This window comes from Dama dama, chromosome 2 (genome assembly GCF_033118175.1).
Source record: "Dama dama isolate Ldn47 chromosome 2, ASM3311817v1, whole genome shotgun sequence".
Taxonomy (NCBI): domain Eukaryota; kingdom Metazoa; phylum Chordata; class Mammalia; order Artiodactyla; family Cervidae; genus Dama; species Dama dama.
This window is the reverse complement of record NC_083682.1, coordinates 30635308-30658514: the sequence shown is the minus strand read 5'-3', so window position 1 is coordinate 30658514 and position 23207 is coordinate 30635308. Positions and strand designations below refer to the sequence as shown.

General features: G+C 36.2%; 1 protein-coding gene across 1 annotated transcript in view; it reads right to left on the bottom strand.

Moving 5' to 3' along the window:
* Positions 1-12467: 12467 nt before the first annotated feature.
* LUZP2 (leucine zipper protein 2) overlaps positions 12468-23207 on the bottom strand; it is a 476247-nt gene continuing 465507 nt past the window's right edge. The window contains exons 9-10 of the mRNA XM_061158485.1: positions 13662-13748; positions 12468-12724 (exon numbers count right to left, since the gene is read on the bottom strand). Of these exons, the coding sequence (XP_061014468.1) occupies positions 12620-12724; positions 13662-13748 (192 nt within the window). The 3' untranslated portion in view covers positions 12468-12619. The remainder of the gene's footprint in view (positions 12725-13661; positions 13749-23207) is intronic.

The window sequence follows — 23207 nt, the reverse complement described above, 5'->3', positions numbered from 1 at the left end:
TTATACATTGTGTGTATATGTATGTTCATCTCCGTCTCCTAATTCATCCCACCCCTCTTTGCCCTCCTTGGTGTCCATATGTTTGTTCTCTACATATGTGTCTCTATTTCTGCTTTGCAAATAGGAGAATCGGCATAGACACAATGTAGTGAATAGATTGTAAAGTAGAAAAACTTTGTATTTAATGAGTGTGTTCATTATAAGAATTCCAAACTTTTCAAGGGGCATTTCGGTCCACGGAGACCTTATCTCATTTACTCCCTCAAAAGAAATTTTAGGGCACATCAGGAAGGAGACTGTTCACACACTTTCCTTTAATAAAGGGAAAATGGGAAAAAGGGAGGGTATAAAGAAGTCCACTAGGCTTTGAAGCTTTGAAGTGGGGATGAGGGAGGATTGAAAAGGAAATTTGATGCTTCTAGTTCCCCAAAGAGAATAAAAATCTAATTTCAAAAAAGTAATGAATGTGTGTAAAATCTTTTCTACCATAAAATTTGAAATGAGGCTTGGTTTTGATTAATGTTTTATTGGTGTTTTAAAGGCCCAAGAAAGACTACAGCTGGGCCTATATAAGTTTAAAACTGGCAAAGCCAAAGAACCATCTGGAGCACATATGTTTTTCTTTTTCTATAAAAATATCATTGAAGCATATAAATAGTTTTATCCATATAACTACTCACCTGATTTTTGACAACCACTGTCCAACATCTACTGGATTATAGCCTCCCATACATCTTACTGAAATCATTACAGTTGCAAATTGGGTAAATAAACTTCTCATTCCCCCTCCAAATTATTCATTACCTGTTAAGATAAAAACAATCTGGAAAATAACTTACACAAGAAGGATAAAGGATATAATTACATTCTTATAAAATTCTTAGGAAACAAACAAGAGTCCTTTAATTAGTATTTTTTGACTCTCAACAAGACAGAAATTAGATGTTTATAGGAGAAAAATTGTTTGAGGTTATTGCGTAAATAAATGGAGAGACACTTTGTGCCACTATCCAGGGATTTTTAGAAGGATGGTAATATTTTGACTCATCCATCTTAATATGAGTTAAAGATAGTATTATATTGAAAAATCCAGTCTTTTTCTTCCAATAGCCAAAATCAAGAGTTTCTTTTAAACAAGACAAATCATTCCTCCTGCTAAGTCTCTCTTTCTCTCACACAGACACGCAGAAATATACTGTATATGTGTCCAATTTCAAATGCATAATAATTTTCCTATTAGGCATTTGTGAATATGTTCATGTGTGTATGGATACCTTTAAGATAGATATAGGCAGTGCTTATTAAGGGGTTACTGTTTGTCCTATTACATTTTGTCCTAAATGACCTCATTTAATAGTTAAAGGAAATAGTTATTGTTATCATGAGGTATGCCAACTTATTTCCAATTTATTGGCGAATGTGCTGAGACACACAGAGGTTAGCTATTTGTCTGAGGTAACACAGTTAAGGTGAACAAAGAATTTAATGCAAAAAGCCTGACTGCAAGTCTTTGCTCATAATCACATTGTCACACTTCCAGTGTAGTTATGTGTATGCTCTTTAAGGGTTATATATATGCACATGGTGGAGTAATTTTTGGGAATCTGACCTGGAAGTGTAGTATATTTTGAGTCACAAAATTGAGATCCAAGCTCAGAAAGGCTTCCAAGGATTTCCTAAAAAGATTCTTCCACCACGACCATACTTGCCCTAACCCTTGGCCTAAGCAAAGCATACAGGGCAACCTTCAGAGAGCAGTGGGTTTTCCTTGTTTATTAATCTTGAAGAGAAGAACAGGCAACATTTATATCTGTGGTATGTTAAAAAGAACAACAGTTACCTGTCAGGTCACCTGGTGAAGTAGGAGTTTCTAGAAACTGCACAGTATGAATTAATCAGACAAATCTATCTTTAGATTATCTGAGGAAAAAAAACATGTGCAAAGCACCCCAGATCTTAAGTATAAAGCAATTAACCATGGCAGTTGTACCATGGAGTAATTAGTATTTCATTCTGCAAATTACGCACACATTTAATTGAATTTTACTCAAATTTCAAATCAGAAACATAGATAACAAAGGAACAATTCATTATTTAAAGAAAGTGAGAAAAAGACAAACCTAAGCAAAATATTTCCTCATAAACAGACATTGATTTTTTAAAAGTGTAGTGATTTCAAAGTAATCTATGCCTGGAAGCTTCCGTACCAGATCCCTGTCATAAGAACATTCTCTCATTAACATTTGAGGTAGATGAAATACCTCCCTCTCCTCGATGTTATGTTCTTGTCTTATTTCTCTAACAGTGTAGTACACCTAGCTCTAGTATCGTCAGAGCAGGCAGTATAACTGAGTGTAATTACTCACCTCGTTTTCCCCAAATAAAAAATACTTTGGTTACTGTAAGGATAGTTAGTAGATTTTTTAGAGGCTCCATACATAGGAAACCATGCCAAAAGAAATTCTTTTTCGAACATCCAGTGAATAACTTCAATTCCCTACTCTAGGTCTAACTGTAGACAAGTGAAAAGACATAAAAAGGTACATGAAGCAAGCATCTGTATTTGAGGGACGGGGATAATTTTCCATGTCAAATGACTGAAATGCTCATTTGGTGTGTCCATTTGCACAACCTCGATCAGCACAGTGTATTCACTGCAACTGCACTGGGTGGTCATTAAACTATATACACTTTCATCAAGGTGTATTTACATGTATAGAAATGTAAACATATGAGTATTCATTAATTGAATTTATGCATCCACGAATTAGAGTGTTCACAAGCACCAGAAATCATGAACATATGGAGAGACTACTATATTAATGCCTACAATAAGCAAAGGCAGACAGGAGTGCACACAGATGCATACAGTACACACACATGTGTATGAAAAAATACATGAACACCTACTAGGGTTCAGTTAATGATGACATCCATGACTAAAACAAATGCATCCTAGAAATATCTAAAAGTTATAGGTGAATTCCAGTATCCTAAACTTGAAATGCATAACCCTCAAATAAGATGATAATGAAAGGAGAAATAGAAAGTGAGCTTAACATAGCAGAGAAAAATCTGCCCTAAGTCTTAATTCCCAAAACTGGTCTTTATCTCCATTATGAGATGAATAAGGATATGTCTTCAAGGGTTCACATTTTTCCATCATTTTAACCTCTTTAATTATGACCAGGAGTATAAAATGTGAGAAGCTGTTTTCTTTTCTAATGATCATAGTGTTCATTTCACCAATTTTATACTATCAAATTTACTTTTTTGAACATACCTACCTGATTTCTGTCCTCCTGATTCAGAGAATCCTTGTGCTCTATCTCAAACCTTTCCAAAGTTGCAAACATTACCTGGGCTAATATGCAATTAAGTACTGATAGCTACATATTCACCCTGTAACAAATGACTGGAAATGCATTTAGTAAATACATTCGGTTTTATTTATGCCTCATCTATGCATCTACTTCAGAGGGATTTGTTACAGAGTAAATTAATGGATTTAAAATGTGCTCTTAATTACCTGTTCCTCTTATCCATAACATCCCTATCTCTTACCCACATTGCACTGCTCCTCTTTCACTGTGTCAGAATCATCTGGTGAAGGCATTCTCAGGGGGCTTCATAAGCATATCAGCAGCCTGTTTTACTCCTGTTGGAAATGTGACCATTTCAAGATGTACACTCTCTGCCAAATGTACACTAAAATTTACATACTTACTGTGTTATTCCAATGAAAGGCGAGGAGGGTAGCTTTGGGGATTTTCAGCCCAAATGATCTTTAAGTTTTGGGATCAAGATTAGAGATACCGGAAGCGGTCAAACTGAAATTTGCAGGAGAAAAACAATGATGTCACCTTGAATATGCTGTCACTTTAACAGGAGCCTAGCAAAGATGTTCATCCTCTGCTACGTTCTATTACATCCATTAACCTTGAGCCAGAACCTTCTGCTTAGTATCTATCTATTGATTTACTGGGTACTTCATCATGAAAAAAGTGGCAAAGATGAGGCAGAGTTAGAAAGAGGACATGACCCACTACAGGATGCTGTCTCTTTTTCTCACCCTTGGTAGACACACTGCCCAAGGAAGTATGCCCATTTGGCAGTTAATCAGGTTCAGCAGTCGCCTGCTTCTTTCAGGAACCTCAAGTAAATGCCTGATTTTGGGGGGGAAATATATTGCATTATATGACCTTCCCAAGATGCCATTGTGTCTACATGCTATTAAGTGAAACAGTGTTCTCAAAGGAAATAAGGAATTTAGGAGTAAGGAGGGAAGGGGGTACACACATACACAGCACATTTGCTTTATTTCTGGTGCAAATGCTGTAATGGAACAAGATAATCCTGGTCAATCATCATGATTCTGAATGTATGGCGTTTCTGACAGAGAGAAAATATAAGTGAAATAAAATTTGTTTTTCTGCAAGAAACCTACATTTCATTGTCATCTATACCTAATAGACTCATGTATACTAGCTTTCAGGGAACAGAAAACAATGCTAATTTTTCCATATGATGCTTTCTTTTTTTGAATAGCACTAATTCACAGCTGTTGTGAATACAAGCATTCACTCTCAGATATTGCTAGCTAATATCTGAGAACCCTACAGAATGTAATTTTGAAGTTTCAGACATTCATGCAAAATATTATTTATTCATTAACATTAGTTTAATATCATTTTCTTAAACTGCACACAGCTATGATACACTCACACCCAACATCCCACCCCATGCTGTGCTGTAAAGAGAACCTTGTGTAGCAGTCATACAGTTTTCTCTGTCCTTCCTTCATTAACATTGTCTCTTTCTCTAAAGTGTAAGCTCCATGAAAGCATTTGCAAGAGAGACAGTGTAGTGAAATAGTTAAGCACATGGATTCCAGAAACTCACTGTCAGATCCACAGCCACCTCCTACCTCTTACTAGCTGTGTAGTCTTGGGCAATTCAGTTAACATTTTTCTATATCAGTTTCCTCATCTGTGAAATAATGATAACTGTAATATCTGTTCTACATAATCCTGAGAATCAGTTTAGTCACTCAGTCATGTCCGACTCTTTGTAACACCATGGACTGTAGTACCCCAGGCTTCCCTGTCCATCACCAATTCCCCGAGCTTGCTCAAACTCATGTCCAACAAGTCGGTGATGCCATCCGGCTGTCTCATCCTTTGGCATCCCCTTCTTCTACCTTCAATATTTCCCATCATCAGGGTCTTTTCCATTGAGTCAGTTCTTCTCATTAGGTGACCAGAGTATTGCAGCTTCAGCTTCAGCATCAGTCCTTCCAATGACTTTTCAGGATTGCTTTCCTGTAGGATGGACTGGTTGGATCTCCTTGCAGTCCAAGAGACTCTCAAGAGTCTTCTCCAACACCACAGTTCAAAAGCATCAGTTCTTCAGCACTCAGCTTCCTTTATGATCCAAATCTCACAGCCATACATGACTATAGGAAAAACCATAGCTTTGAGTCAGACAGACCTTTGTTGGCAAAGTAATGTCTCTGCTTTTTAATATGCTTTCTAGGTTAGCTTTTCTTCCAAGGAGCAAGTGTCTTTTAATTTCATGGCTGCAGTCACCATCTGCAGTGATTCTGGAGCCCAAGAAAATAAAGTTTGTCACTGTTTCCATTATTTCCCCATCTGTTTGTCATGAAGTGGTGGGCCTGGATGCCATGAATTTAGTTTTTTGAATGTTGACTTTCAAGCCAGTTTTTTTTTTTTCTCACTCTTCTTTTTCACTTTCATCAAGAGGCTCCTCAGTTCCTCTTCACTTTCTGCCATAAGAAAGCAGTGTTATCTGCATATCTGATGTTATTGATTTTCTCCCAGCAACCCAGATTCCAGCTTGTGTTTCATCCAGCCCAGCATTTTCCGTGATGTACTGTGCATAACAGGGTGAAAATATACAGCCTTGACATACTCCCTTCCCGATTTGGAACCAGTCTGTTGTTCTATGTTCAGTTCTAACTGTTGCTTCCTGACCTGCATACAGATTTCTCAGGAGGAGGTCAGGTGGTCTGGTATTCCCATCTCTTGAAGAATTTTCCAGTTTGTTGTGATCCATACAAAGGCTTTAGCATAGTCAATGAAGTAGATGTTTTTCTGAAATTCTCTTGCTTTTTCGATGATCCAGCTGATGTTGGCAATTGGCTCTCTTGTTCCTCTGCCTTTTCTAAATCCAGCTTGAACATCTGGAAGTTCTTGGTTCACCTACTGTTGAATCCTCACTTGGAGAATTTTGAGCATTACTTTGCTAGCATGTGAGATGAGTGCAATTGTGTGGTAGTTTGAACAATCATTGGCATTGCCTTGCTTTGGGATTGGAATGAAAACTGACCTTTTCCAGTCCTGTGGCCACTGCTGAGTCTTTGAAATTTGCAATTGCACTCATATTGAGTGCAGAATCCTGAGAATACTAATGATAGAAAATGAAAACCATGGCTGGTATATATTAAGTGTAATATTAATATTAATAATTTCTACTTTTGTTTACTATTGGGCCCTCAAAATAAGTGGATGGTAGGCACATTTTAGAATCTCACATAATATGTAGTGAATGAATGACTGACTGACTGAATGAATGGAGAGGGAATCATTGAGATCATGTTATTCAGTGATTTTCACAATACCTTAGACTTTGACTCCTTTTCTCCACGAAAAGTATATGCAGAATGTTAGCCAGTAAATAAATTATATGAAAAAATATCTATCCTTCTTCAGTCACCAGGTCATGTCTAACTATTTGTGAATCCCCATGGACTATAGCATACCTGGTTTATCTGTCCCTCACCATCTTCCAGAGTTTTCTCAAGTTCATGTCTAATGAATCGATGATGCCATCTGACCATTTCATCCTCTGTTGCCCTCTTCTCCTTCTGCCTTCAATCTTTCCCAGCATCAGGGTCTTTTCCAATGTATCAGCTGTTTGCATTATGTGGCCAAAGTATTGGAGCTTCAGTATCAGATCTTCCAAAGAGTATGCAAAATTTATTTCTTTAAAATTGACTGGTTTGATCTTCTTGCTTTCCAAGGGACTCTCAAGTGTCTTTTCCAGCACTACAGTTCAAAAACATCAATTCTTTGGTGCTTTGCCTTCTTTATTGTGCAGGTCGCACATCCGTACATCACTACTGGAAAGATCATAGCCTTTAGTATATGAACCTTTGTCAGCAAAGTGGTGTCTGCTTTTTAACACACTGTCTAGCTTTTTCATAGCTTTCCTGCCAAGAAGCAATCATTTCTAATTTCATTTCTGCAGTCACAGTCCACAGTGATTTTAGAGCCCAAGAAGAGGAAACCTGTCACGGCTCCTACCTTTTCCCCTTCTATTTGCCATGAAGTGATGGGACTGAATGCCAATATCTGGATTTATTTATTTATTTTTAATATTTAAGCCAACATTTTCAACTCTCTTCCTTCACCCTGATCAAGAGGCTCTTTAGTTCCTCTTGGCTTTCTGCCATTAGAGTGGTATCATCTGCACATCTGAAGTTGTTGATATTTTTCCCGGCAATCTTGATTCCAGCTTGTAACTCATCCAGCCCAGCATTTTGTATGATGTACTCTGTGTATAAGTTAAATAAACAGGGTGACAATAAGCAGCCTTTTCATTCTTCTTTTTCAATCCTGAACTAGTCAGTTGTTGTATACAGGGTTCTAATTGTTGCTTTTTGACCCGCATACAGGTTTCTTAAGAGACAGGTAAGATTGTCTGGTATTCCCATCTATGTAAGCGTTTTCCACAGTTTGTTACAATCTATACAGTGAAAGGCTTCAGTGTAGTCAATGAAACAAAGGTAGATGTTTTTCTAGAATTCCATTGCTTTCTCTATGATTCAGCACATGTTGGGAATTTGATCTCTGGTTCCTCTGCCTTTTCTAAACCCAGTTTGAATATCTGGAAGTTCTCAGTTCACCTAATGCTAAAGCCTAGTGTGGAGGATTTTGACCAAAACCTTACTTGCATGGGAGATGAATGCAATTGTCTGGTGGTTTGAACATTCTTTATTACTTCAATACTACTTAAGGCCTAAGAGCTTAGTAACTTGTACTAAAAGAAATCAAGTGACTTGTGCTAGTTCAGGTAAATGTCCCAGCTGGGTTCCAATTAAAGAAACATACATGGCATATGAGCGATGTCTATTACATAATAAGGTGTATTCCAGAATGCACCCAGGAGTGCCATATCTCCAAGCTTTCTCATGGGTGTGGTTCAGCAGTAGAGAATTCACCTGCAGTGCAGCAGACACAGGAGAGACAGGTTTGATCCCTGGGTCAGGAAGATCCCCTGGAGAAGGAAGTGGCAACCTGCCCCAGTATTCTTGCTGGGAGAATCCCATGTACAGAGGAGCCTGGTGGGCTACAGCCCACAGGGTCACAGAGAGTCGGATGTGACTGAGCCAGAAGCATGCGCCTATCTACTTTGCTTAAAGTCACATCTATAGGCCCAAAGAAAAACCTTTCAGATAAACAGGCAAAGGAAAAATAGCCCAAAATCAAAATAAACAAGAACATATTTATTGCCTTTTCCTAAAAGATGATATCATGATTTCCTGTTACATACTAGAGCATGCTACCTTATTTCCTTCTTCCCTGGATGCTTTAGGTTCTGAATTCATTCATTCAACAGATATTTGAGCACCTTTTATGGAGCAAATAGTTCTAAGCAGTTGAGACTCATTTGCAAATAAATAGACAAAAATCTCTGCCAACATGTAACTCAATTATATAAAAGGAAAAAGCAAAACAAAACACTATATAAGGATTTTTCTTAGACAGAGGCAAAGAGAGATCGAAGAAATTCCTAGGATGAGATTTCAAAAATGTTCTTAGATCATGAAACACAGAAGCAAGTACTATTTTAAAAGTGAATATGTGGAGGAGCTAAGATGGTGGAGGAATAGGACGGGGAGACCATTTTCTCCCCTACATATTCATCGAAAGAACATTTGAACGCTGAGCAAACTTCACAAAACAACTTCTGACCGCTAGCAGAGGACATCAGACACCCAGAAAAGCAGCCCATCATCTTCGAAAGGAGGTAGGACAAAATATAAAAGATAAAAAGAGAGACAAAAGAGCTAGGGATGGAGATCCATCCTGGGAAAGGAGTCATAATAGAGGAAGTTTCCAAACACCAGGAAACCCTCGCACTGGCAGGTCTGGGGGAAGTTTTCGAATCTCAGAGGGCAACCTAATTGGGAGGAAAAATAAAGCCCACAGATTACATGCCTAAAAGTGAATCTGTGTTTTTCAATTAGTTTATGTAGATATATACATAATGGTCTTGGAAACAAACATTTATTGAGCAAAAATAGGCCATTTTTTGGTACCTTTTCTTCTTCACCACTTGCCCATCAATATTATGTAATGTAACCCGGATGAACAGATAGTGTGGGGAAATTTAAGAATGTATACATGACTAAGAAAATGTCCCCTAAGTAGACGTTTTCATTAGTCTCTCAGTCTGACCAGTTTACCTTACTCACTGTCACTAAGTTCAACGTCTACTTCTAGTGCTGATTATAGAACTACGAAAATAAAAGATTCCATTTTAGCAAAGTTCACAAATACTGTTTTAATCCAGCTATCCACACTGTCCATCTAAAACAGTACATGTCTCATTTACATGGAACTGTCTTAGCTTTTTAAACCAGTATACTTTATGAAACAAATGCTTCTCAAGTAGCACTTCGATGCTAAATATAGGATTAAAGAATGAAAAAATTAGTCATGGACATTCATTATTCAAAGATTTGAGATCACACAGAATACCACATCCAGGTGAGTTAATTTTTCACTTTTCATCTTGAGAATGTTGGCATGGGATAGACATAGTCAGCTTTCATTTAGGTCTTATACATTTTAGGCACTAGTTTACACAGTTAATGCATATAAAAAGAAACACAAAATCCAAAACCAATTTCCAACTTAGAATGAGTATAAAGCATTGCTTAGTTTTTCAAAATAACTAGAGATAAATAAATAGTTAGTTGTGGTAGTACCCATATTAAGTTATTCCATTGGAAAATGTGTTTGTTTCTCAATAGGAACCAATTTGCATTCTGCAAAGCATATGTAATTTTTCACTGCTCACCATTACAGTACATAGTAGAACTGTACTATCTACATTCTACATTCGGTTAATTTTTTTTCCATATGCAGATAGCTAGGCTACAAATGTTAGCCCCTCAAAAATAACATCTATTTATATAGAAGTTACTTTAAAAAATAAGAAATGGTACCTCTCTTATGTACAAAAGCCACACGTTTTTAACACATTTTAAACCTTTCTGATACTATTTTAAACCAATTAATGGATTGATATAAATGTATTCATTAAAGTCAAGTAATAGTACATACTAAAAAGAATTCTGTGATTAACTGTTAAAAGGAATTTCTAGAATATTTCTTAGAAATGTTTATGAAATTCTTCTATCACAAAATTTTTGTTTTTTTAACAAATAATGCAGTGAATATACCACAGTAAACTCTAGGATGAATAATGCTGCCTCTTGTTAAAGAAGATTGTGTACATTATAATCAGTCAAAGCCCACTTGATCATGTCAGTAATTGAGAGAAACAAACTGATATTATTATGGACTAGAATAGGAATTGAGTATAGAAAAAATAATTTACAGATGAAGCTGTTGATTAATATTAAGCCAGATTCTCTTTCATTATGTTACCCTCTGAAATTTTCAGAAAAATATCAGAGTGACTCTCTTTTTATTATCTCAAAGATTCCTCAAGACATACACAGTGAAATGGTGATTAACTTTCCATAGGATCCATATGAACTAGGATTGAGGTTGGAGCCATGGGGCAGGGCTGGGGGCGGGGGGGGGGGGGTGCGGGGGATGGAGTAGAAAAGTACACCTAAATTAAACTAAACTATCTGCTTCCCTTTCATAAACCTTTAGAGATGGTCAAGAGTTTCTTGGTACAGTATGAAAATTACAAGAAATAAGACTTGGGAAACTAGCAATATTCCATCTCATCAAATCAAATGATTTTTAGAGCTAAGGAGTCGGCAAGAACTTCAGGCTTCATCACTTCTTCTGTCCTGATCATTTCACCCCAAGACTCTACAAATCATCTATAAAACTAGGTACCTTAGACATATCTTAATGTCACAGTATTACTTAGACATATCTTAATATGTCACAGTATTACTTTTACTGTTAATGACGGTTTAGCATTTCTCCAGATCACTACATTTCTTTGAATATGTCATTGTGATCAAAGTTGGGCCATTACATTCCACAATTTAAGTTCATCTATTGATTACAGATTTCATGTTATATATATATGTAGCTTGCCAGCATATTGTGCTCCAAATTAATTGTGGCTTGGCAGATCTATTCTAAAAAAAAACAGTGGTTTTACGTGCTTTCTACAGAATGAGTCTAACCAACAGAAGTTAATGTATTTGGTGCAGACAACCTAACCACATCATTTAACCCATCAATTTTAGTCTATAAGTTTGATCAGTATCAATTTCTCTTGCTTGAGAGGAAGCAGACTATTCAAGAGTGAGTTTATTTGATCAGTGGTACTCTAAGATTTTGAACAAATTCCAGGAGATAGTGAAGGACAGGGAAGCCTACTGTGCTGCAGTCTGTGGGTGCACAGGGTCAAACACAACTTAGCAACTGAACAACAATTCCTATGTAGAGTCCCAACGTCAGAGATTCCCACAGCCATTGATTTAATAATAATTTTTCTTTTCAAAATATACAAATTGGGGTTCATTAGTTCTATAAGGCTGTTTACTTTCAAGTCTCCATTTTAAGATGTATACTATCTGCTTGCATGTTTGTATCCCGGACCCCTCTTCCCATCCCACATTCTGTTACCCAATTTCATATCTAAATTCACACTGAGCTTGATTTGTAACTTGGAGTAATTCCAGCAGACAACCATAAGGGTGTGTCTATAGGATGCCAAAAATCTAACCAATTGTGTCAGTAACTTAGACTTTCATTCTTGATATTTTGTCTACATCATACTAAACATATTTAATGAACTTTCTTAACTGACTAAACCCCTGACATTATTAGACATGGCTGTAAATAATAATGAGAATAGCAATGAATGTCATCAAACAAATGATACATTTGGGTCAGCACAGATTAGAACCTTAAGGAAAGTGATTCCAGTTAACCAGCATGGACTAAAATCTTTATGATGTGGTTTCAAATTGTATTCTAAGGATGTTAAGGATCTGCAACATTTAGTTATTCTCCAATTGATTAAAAAAAAAAAAAACAACAACTAGATCAGGGAAGTACTGGCTACCCAAATTAACCAGAAATATTAAATGTTATTTTGCATTTGAGTTATAAAAAAGACCAGTTTATACTGGGCAACTTACTAATGACAATGACGACTTAGGACTGCAGATATCCATTTTAATTAGGTTATTGCTTAAGGATCATAATTGGCGTGGAATCTTTTGGAAAATTTGTAGACTACTTTATAAAGTTACATAAAATTGTGAAAAAGTTGCATGCTTTAAAAATTTAGTATTTCCATCAAGCTTGTGGTCTAAAAAGAGTATGAATACAATAGCAAATGGATGTTTTTTAACACAGTTTCTTGGTATTTACAGTAATTTTTTTTCTCTATTTGCTGTCCCTTCGGAGTCATTCATTTGGTTTTCTGTTTTTTTTTCCTCATCACATTCAGTACAAGAAGGCACTGATTCATCCTGTCAAAGAATATGGAAAAGATAATTAGACTCAAAAATGTTTAATGTAAAAATTAAACAATAACTCAAGTATCTCAACAAACTTCTTACAGAAAACCAATGCCAGGCAGAAAATAAGTGTTAACACTTATTTATGTTAACACTGTTACTTTGTGAAAGCACATAAAATGTTTTACAAGTAGAAAAAATTTCAAAAACTTTTTTGAGAAAACTTTGGCCAAACCATTCAAACTCTGATTAATCTAATCCCCAAACTGAAAAATGTTGTGTTAAGTAAATTGAAAAGACCCTGATGCTGGGAAAGATTGAGGGCAGGAGAAGGGGACGACAGAGGATGAGATGGTTGGATGGCATCACCGACTCAACGGACATGAGTTTGGGTAAACTCTGGGAGTTGGTGATGGACAGGGAGGCCTGGCGTGCTGCGGTTCATGGGGTCGCAAAGAGTCGGACACGACTGAGCGACTGAAGTAAAATGACTCTTAATACTTGCTATGATGCAATATATTTGGTCAAATATAGAACTTCTAGATAGAAGTTCAGTATTAAGCTCCTGAGTTATGTTTGTTATTTGTTTTGTGGGGGATATGTATGTCTTTCTACCTTCTGTTTCTCAAGTCTTCATTTATCTTCTTTGTCCGCTAAGGAATGTAAGTGTACTTTTTGTTTTCTCTTTACTTTTGTTTTGTTCCTTGGTTGCTGGGGAAGGGTAAGACACCTCCCTTGCCCTTGTTCTTCTAGGACTTCAGCTAATCAAATCAAAGCCTAGTGGCAGGCACAGTGGCCATGGAAAGGTTCAGAAGCAATAGGTGAAACATATATCTTGTATTAGGTAATACAGCATCCTGGCTTCAGCTAGAGCAAGGGAGAAAATCATAGAACCCATGAGCTTCAAAAAGTGTTTTCTGACAATCCAACAATCAAACAAACAAAATACCTGTGGGACAGGTGATGATTCTGCAGTGTCATTGTTTGGAAGATTTTCATCCTGCTTCGTAGAACAGGCCGTGCTCTCCTGTAAAAGCTGCGATTGAAAGAACGTCAGTGAAGTTAAATTAAATGAAGGAAAGGAACAGAAAATCTCGCTTGAAATCTTCCCATTGGTAAATTTCCTTCACTTTGAGACAAGCTGAAAGGTCAAGTGAGGGACAAAAATGATCACAACATTACTGAGATCCCAGGGAGAAGGCAATTATTCACAGTCCATTTGAGGGTCTCAGTGATGCTTATGACAGACAGCTACTAAAAAAAAAAAAAAAAAAGCTCAATTCCAATGAAAAATTCTTTCTTTGCAAAAAGTTTTAAAAAATAAAGAGTTGCACAACTACTATATTCTATTATCCCTGATGTATCTAGACTCTTAAGATTTAAATATGTTCATGGTCTATATATCTGCAGGAACATCAAGATTGCAAGCCAGAAAACAATGTAAACATTATGATCATTGTTAAAAAAAAAACAAAAACAAAACTGAAATTACAATTAAATGGAATTAGGAGACCAAAAGGGGAGCTCTCATATGCCACAACAATAGTAGAGCCCAACAAGATGAAGACAGACTCCTCTTCTTTCCTGGCAACAATTCAGCCCATGAAAAGCCAAGAACTCTGTTTATTGTAGCCCTTCCAATCCTCTTTTCCCCTCCATAAAAAGTCCTTTTGCCTTTGCTTTGTGGGGACTTGGACCTTGCTCACCATGATTGCAGATGCCCAAATTGTAATTCTCTACTGATTCCAAGTAAACACATAATTGCTGAAGACATGTCTATCAGTCTGTCTGTTTTGGTCAACATCAATCTGTCTAGCAAAAAATCTTCAACACCTTAAAAAAGATTATATTTATGCAAATAAGATCATATATTTCACTAGGCAGGATATCCCTTCTTACTTACTAGTTTCCATAGTCTTAAAGAAAATGACTTACTGGCAGCATATTCCAGCTGGCTTTCATTTTCATATTCACCAAGGGTTAAAATATTGAATTTCTCTTCCCTCCATCCCTCTCTTTCTTCCTTCTTCCTCAGTCAGCCTCTTTTCCCTCTTTTCCTCACTGCCTCTCAATTCTCCTTTCATCTCTTCCTTTCCTTCTCATCATTTTTTTTAACTTAAACACATTTTTAAAGTAAATGTCGAAACTGTTTAATGTAAGAATATGTACTTTATAGTGATATTTCTATAATCCTTTCCCTGTAGAAAATGTATAAAACAGAGACTGGGAGTCTAATAGTTCATGGCCACTGTGTAACTCTAACCTTGAACAAGTTAGTTTCTTTGAAGTCAAACAAAGAGGATACCTAAGTTGGCTTTGAAATCTAACTTTCTAGGAGTGGATGATAACTAAAGAAATTGTGTAGGATATTTAACCTACTCCAATTCAGATTTGAAAGCAAAGTTATTCTTACCTGCTCCCTATTATTACTCTACACGGCTCCTAACTGAACGTTCAGCATGTTACTTCACCCTTCTGTGGCTGTGTAGTATGCACTCCCCTCTACACCTTCATGACAGTCCCTCTTCACTGTGAGATCCTGAAGACCAGCTAGTTTCTCCCTTCCTAGCACATTAATTTCACGACTAGACAGGCTCATCACACTTTCACTAAAGGTACAGTGCATTATGTACCTTTGACACCAAATGATTTTATATGTATGTGTATGTCTGATTCCTCAATATATTGTAAGTTCCTTGAAGATAGAGCCTACATTTTTCAGCCCTAGATCCCAGCTAGATGCCTATTAGATAGAAAATGGTCATATGTAGTCACTGAGTAAATAAATGAATTAAAGGAACATTGGCTATGAAAATATTTTAGTCCTTTTGAATTTTCATAAGTGTCTGAGTTTGTCAAATGATAAGATTTAGTTATATTTGATAACAGCTCCAAACGGGTTGTACAATAGCCTCTTCTTCAAAATAAGTCTACAGTATATAGAAGAGTAGTTGAAACTTTGACTGCCTTAGTCCAAAGAAATTTAGGCAGCTACATGAGGAATCTTCTGTACTAATTTTTTTTTCTTTTTATGTTGTATGGGTTTGAGTTACACCCAGAAACTAAAATTTCCCTGGAATATTACAAGTATTTTGTTTTTATTGTAATAATACAACTGACCTTTGTTTTTATTATACTTGCCTTTGGCCTTGGAGGGGGAAGAAACTAAAATGTAGAAAATCAAGATCCAAATGCAGAAAGTAAATGCAGAGTGTAAGGCTTCCCAAAATATCTTTTTCAATAGTGGAGTATATAAGTTACATAAGTTTGAGGAAAACTTTACTGGAACATTAAACAATGGTATTTAAGGTAGTTCTTCTCAGAGTCTTTAACACAAAATTTCTTAAATCTTTGGTCTTGAATGATCTTCTCACATAATCATATAGGGTGCTTATTAAATATAATACTCCTGGGTGATAATTCAGTCTTATAAATATAGGGCTTGCATTTTTAATCAGCAATCCAGCAATTCAAATGAACAGTGAAATTTGAAATCCACTTCTTTGTAATGTATAAATGCACTATAAATCTCTTAGGAGATATGATATAACCATTTCCTAAATACATCTGACCTCAAAAGCATTTTTTGTGTGTGAGGTATTACTTGAGGTCATTGTCTTGAGAAAGATACCATAGGATTTATGGTGGAGTATGGTAAGCACAGCTGACTATTTGAGACAAGCCTTTGATCATCTGAACAATGAAAACTTATTAAATTTCAACATTAAAGAAAATATTTTGTGGCTGGAAGACAATTCTAACCTTTTTGATACTTTGATCTTACAATGAACACAACCTTTAAGTTTATTTTTTTGTGTGTGCCTCACAGGCATTGTGGAAACTTCGTGAGATGGGATTCATAAAATCCCTAGTGTTATTCAGAAAGGCAACAGATTTAAGCACTTCTGAAGGCACAAACCTTCAAACTACTCTCAATTAGATAAAATTCAACCTGATGAATATTGTACATATTTCTAGAAACTCAAGTAATAAAATATGGAGATTGATCAGGAAAGTCTGCACAGATTCACCTACTTCAATGTGCAGCTCAACTATTAATTAAACAGGCGACCTAGCTGGGTCTCTAAATTATGAAATGGGATGAGCCATGAACATATCTTTATTAAAGTAATTACACACTCTTTCTCACATACGCATCTTCACCAACACCTCCAGAATCACCAGTTTGTTTCTGTGCTTTGGGCACAGATTACTATCTGACAAAATGTTATATTATGGCCACAAAAGTAGGCAAAGTAATAACAAATTTAGTTGAGACAAGCCCCTTTAATTATTTATCCCTGTGTGGAAAAAATACATAATCCTACCATGTTGGTGCAGCCTCTAATACTGGAGTATCCTTAACAATGGTCAGGATTCTCATTTTAATGGCTGGAAGTTATGCATAAACAAATTTGAGTCCCAACTCCATCTCCTACTATCTTTATAAGAGAGAAAAAAAAATCTTTTTATTTTGTATTGGGGTATAGCCAATTAACAGTGTTATAATCTCAGCCATACTTATACCTGGACCCATTCTCCCCCAGACTCTCCTTCTATCCAGCCTGTCACATAACATTGAGCAGAGTTCCCTGAGCTATACAGTAGTTCTCTGTTGGTTATCCATTTTAAATATGGCAGTGTGTACAAGTCTATTCTAAACTCCCTAACTATTCCTTTCCCCCAACATTCCCTCATCCTCACCCCCTGCAACCATAGGTTCATTCTCTAAGTCTGTGAGTCTGTTTTATAACTAAGTTCTTTGTATCATTTCTTTTTAGATTCCACATATAAGGGATGTCATATGAGCTTTCTCCTTCCCTGACTTACTTCACTCAGTATGACAATCTCTAGGCCCATCCATGTTGCTGCAAATGGCATTACTTCATTATTTTCAAAGGCTGAGTAATATTCCAATATCTTTGATAATGAGCTTTAAGGTTTCTGATATTTTGAGATTTCTTTGATATTTTACAGAAAAATAAGATTAAACATCAATAGCAAATTTTGACATCAGAACAAATAAACCAACAAGCAAAATCCACTGCTAGTTTCAGCAATATTTCCGAGAAGGAATAACATTTTAATACTAATATATATAAAGGATCAAATATTGAAAAAAATTATTTTTGAGAATCAGAGAGAAAGACTGGTTCATAGAAAATCCACTAATATTCTGTTATTTGATATTAAATGTCAGTTTTCTATATTCCTATACTGTTGAAAACTTCATGACAGGCCAGTACTTGTTAGTGAAATGATGGATGGGAAATACCAATTTGACTTCACTTTTCCTTCATTTGTGAAATGGGGATAATGATGCATACATTCAAAATTTCTGACATCAAGTGAAATGATTTAATAAAGTAACTCAGCTAGGTGAATGGAGTAAAGAGTCCATCGGGGTTAGAATTCCTTTAGCTCTTATTTGGTGTGTATACTTGGGAAAGTTACTTTATCTTAAGGAAGTTCTGAATCCTTATCTGTAAGGTAGGCAAAATGATCCTTACTTTACAGGCGTTTTGATGAAATAAAATGTATACAATGGTTTCTAAAGGAGTATTTTGTATGTATTAGATGATCAGTTAGGCTTAGTTCCTACCGTTTCTTTCCCTTTCTAAGGTTTTTTCCTTCTGTCAAAATTTCTCCATTTTGTTGACAAATATTTGTATCAGAATAGAAACACAGCTCTTCAGTCATTTTAATTTTCAGTCGTGGTGTCAACATAAATGACCCTGGTCATTGGATGATCTTGACATTGCTAAAGAATGCGTGGCTGTCCTTGATCCTTTCCTGTTCATGATTTAACAGGGCAGGAAAAATGTCAGATTAACCATCTACCTGTCTTCCTTGAGAAATCTTAACCTTGGAGAATGCCTTTATCCTTCCTGAATTTTCATTTGTTTTCTTCCTCAAGGCAGAATCAGCAGATCAATCTAACCAACTTAAGGATTCAGGTGCTTCAGAAGGTTTTCATTAAGGAACGTTCACACCTTTGGCTTCAGTGCAAATATCCCATTTAGAAAATATGGAAATAAAACTGTATATTTAGAATGACCTTTTTTAAAGGGCACCATGAGTAAAATTACTCCATAATACTGTTGCATCGACATCCATTTTGTGTTGTTAAGCGGCCTTCAAGGGCCTGAAGCTGACACTAGCCCCCAGCACCATCCTCCAGTGCGTTCCCTAGATAACAGCCAGCAGAGACACAAGGAAGTGTAAGGTCCTAACGGAACTTCTCCAGTGCTGCTGGTAATGCAGTTCCTCTTGTTTCTCAGCAACTTCCCCTTGTGAGACCCTTAGGTAAGAACCCTGTGAAGCTTACCGAAACTCTGCTGCTGCTCCTTTCAGCTTGAATTGACGGATCTGGCCTACCCTGGAACCTGAAGCCCTCTACACCAACCCTAACAAAGGCATATGCCCCAGGTTCTGCTGCTTCCTTTTGGCCTTGACACTCCCATGTAGCTCAAGGAGGAATGCCTTGTGTTCTTCCAGGACCTGTGATTAGCAAACCTCTGTATTTCAGTTTCCCTGAGCTTGAGGTCTTTCTCAAACCTTGGGGCACCGTCTGATACCTAGGGCTTTACTTAACAAATGTTAACAAAAACCAAAACAGGCACTATGATAGAGTAAAAAAATTACTGGAAAGCCTATAAAAGAAAAGCCTCTTTTGCATTTTGTTTATTTTAAATTACACTCCATTCTCCCTCTGAAACAAACAGTAATACTTTAAGAATTAAAGGAGATGGTTTATCAGAGATTCATTTAAAGTCTTCTCTGGGTTTTAATCTCTGATTCTCTTGATTACAGTAACTTTGTTAATGGTATTGAGCACTTGGTTCTACTTCACAAGAGGGATTAGTTTTTTCTCTGATGACTTTTCTGTATACATTAAAAGAAGTCAAAATACTTAATACAAATGCATAGCTGGGCAACATGAAATTCTACCTAGAAAAAATACATCTGACAGTTAAAAGGTCCAATTCATTCTTCATATTTAATTAATATCTGGGACAAGCTGGAGGCTAAAAACAAGCATGATTTTCAGAATATATTAAAAAAATGGAATTAGGTTATCAAGTTTTTAAGAAACATTGGCTAAATTTTTCTCTCATGTGACTTTTAAGTATGAAATTTATTTAAATTTATTATAGAATGATACTTTGGTACTGTTTTAATATTTAAAAAGGCAGAAACTGGAAGAAGTTCAAAGATTAAAAATGGAATGCTGAATCAAGATGATGGTAGTTACTGGAGGAACAGTGGCCTGGGAGGGAGGCAGGGTCCGACACTGATGTCCTCTGTTACCAGGCCCCCCCAGGCAAGTTGCATTCCCTCTCTGAACCGTAATTCATTCATTACATGAAATAGTTAAAATTTGGAAACAGGAAGCCCTAACTTCATCATTTTAGATATTTTGGAAAACTAGTTAAAAGCGTCTGTTATGATTTACATTTTGTTTGGTTCTGAAGGAAATATCAATACTTTTATGTCTGTCCTCAAATTGCCTATTATCTAATGCTAAATGAGAACCTTATACATATAATCAATATGCAAGAGGGATTGTGATACAGGATAAAACACGTGTATGAACCAAGCACTGTGGAGACCCAGAGGAGAAAACCATTTTGTCTCAGGGAAGTTAAGAGGGGTCAGAGAGTTATCAACAAGATTAAGCCTTGTATTTACACATCACTGTTTGACCAATTTCCTTATAATAATTATTAACATGCTTATTAGGCTATTTATATTTACCAAATTATAAGTTACCCATTATTATTATGGTTTCTATATGACATCTGGTAAGAAATCATAATTAAGTTTACATTGTGCATGCTTTAAATTAAGATGTTATAGGAGGGTAAACATGGAAATCTATTATCTAATGTAAAAAGCAGAAATTTATTCTAAAGACCTTAGGTAACTATCTGTCCTTCCCATATAATCTTGATGCATGCCTATTCCTTCTTAAAAAAAAACCACAGGAGTACAATGAATGCCTATTATGAAGCCAGCCTCTTCAGATGGTCTGATGGAGCGTAGCCCAGAAGGCCAATGCCGTATGGTCGCTCAGTCCAATTACAGCAGGGCTTGACTCTCCTAGAAAATTTTTGTTAATGCAGTGTCTGCCAACAATTCATCAGGGCATCAAATGTCACACAATGAATATTGGATATAATTGTAAACTAGAACTTTTAAAATCTCTGCCAAAATTGTTTTAGTATGAAAATGCTGGCATAGGTTTCTACAAGCAGCTCTAGATTTATTTCCTGCACATTTTATGCTCTCATTTTCCTAGACAATGCTTTGCTGTTGAATAAACTCCCTTTGGTCAGGGACTTGCAGGCAGGTGCAACGGCAAGATTCTGAGCAAGGAGTACTTACAATACTAAATATAAGCCATTGTTGCCTTTCATTTCCTCAGCACATTAAGAAAAGTTAAGTGTGTGCTATCTAGAGGAGTCAGAAACGTTATAAAACACATTTACACTGAGTAGTAAGTCTTATTCCTTTTGTGAAAATTAACATAAACTGCTCAGTGTCTTTAATTCTTGATATGCAATTAAACAATATGAGGCACATTTGCAAACTGCAGGAAAATGGGATAAAACAGGTACATCCTTTGCTTTCTCCCTGTGACTACAAAATTATCATTTGAGCAAAACTACTTTCAAGGGAACTTAAACATTCCCCAAAACTTGTAGTCCAATATGTTGTTAAGCTTTTGTGGATCCATTTCAAGTTTTCTACATCCACTAACAAAGCGGCCAACAAATCCAGAAACCATTGTCCTAGGTGACCCTGCCTGGTTGGATAGGGCAGGAAGCAGAACATATCTAAGAATATGCATGGGCCCTAATTCCAAGATTAGGACCTTGTCCATACAAGATATTAAGACCATGAATATGAAAACTGTAGAGTAAATTCAGCCTGAACTAATAAGGACATCCATAATAAAACCAACCAAACACTGTATATTTAATCTCTGTGACTAGAATCATCATGATAAACCTATAAGAAATAAACATTAAAGATTCTCAAGAATGTTTAAGAGGAAATATTGATAGAAAAAAATCTAGGATGGTTTATTCAAACAACACACATTCCTGGTCTATGCCCTAGATCTACTGATTAATAATCTGTGGGATTGGAGCCTTACCACAAGCAGTTTGATTTGAAAATAGTTGATCTGAATTTTATAGAAAAGGGATGTGACTAACAAAATCATTTGCCAATAAGTGATGTGTCAGGAAAACAGCACAGTGGTAATTTCCAGGTTCTTTCTAGTATGTTATTTCATCTTGGGTATGACCAACAGAAATCAAAATGAATCACCTTTGCTATTTATTGACTAAGAAATTGCATGTGCTCCCATCAGCATTAGTGAGGTTGCTGATCATCATAGAATCCTAGAACAGAAAGAGATGCTCTCATGATAGCTCTTTTCCTCTACTCTAAGGCTTCATTTCCTGACTACATCACAGAATGGTTGTTTTTCATTATTTAGTTATATAATATACTATGTCTTCTATTCTATGCTAATTCTATTTTCAGAAAATTTTCATTGAGTTCACTTTAATATCTGACTGAAATATTCACCTTTTTATAGCTGTTTCCATCAGTTGCATCTGCATCTGCCCTAAGAGTCAATCAGACTAGGTTTTTTAATGATGGCTATTCTGACTGATGTAAGGTGATAATTCATTGTGATTTTTCTTTTCATTATCTGTAATAATTAGTGATTCTGAGTATCTTTTCATGTGCCTATTGGCCATCTGTATATCTTCTTTGGAGAAATGTCTATTTAGGTCTTCTGCCCATTTTTCAATTAGGCTTTTTTTTTTTTTTTTTAGGTTATTGCATTATATGAACTTTTCATACATTTGGGAAACTAAGCCTGGTTGGTGGCATTATTTGCAAGTAATCTCTCCTGGTCAGTAGGTTGTACTTGTTTATGATTTCCTTTCTTGCACAAAAGTTTGCAAGTTTGATTAGGTCCTGTTTGTTAATTTTTGCTTTTATTTCTATTGCCTTGGGAGACTGATCTTAGGAAATAACTGGTACAATTTATGTCAGAATGTTTTGCCTATGTTCTTTCCTAAGAGTTGTATGGTGTCATGTCTTATAATTAAGTCTATGAGCCATTCTGTGTTTATTTTAGTGCATGGTGTGAGGATGTGTTCTGACTTCATTGATTTACATTTGGCTGTCCAGCTTTATCAATACCACTTGCTGAAGAGACTGTCTTACTTCATTGTATTTTTTTGTGTTCTTTGTAGAAGATTGATTGACTATCGATGGCTTCCCAAGTGGCTCAGTGGTAAAGAATCTGCCTGTAATGCAGGAGATGTGAGTTCAATCTCTGGGTCAGGAAGTTCCTCTAGAGAAGGAAATGGCAACCCACTCCAGTATTCTTGCCTGGGAAATCCCATGGACAGAGGAGCCTGGAGGGCCACGTTCATGAGGTTGGAAAAGAGTCAGACACTTTTGA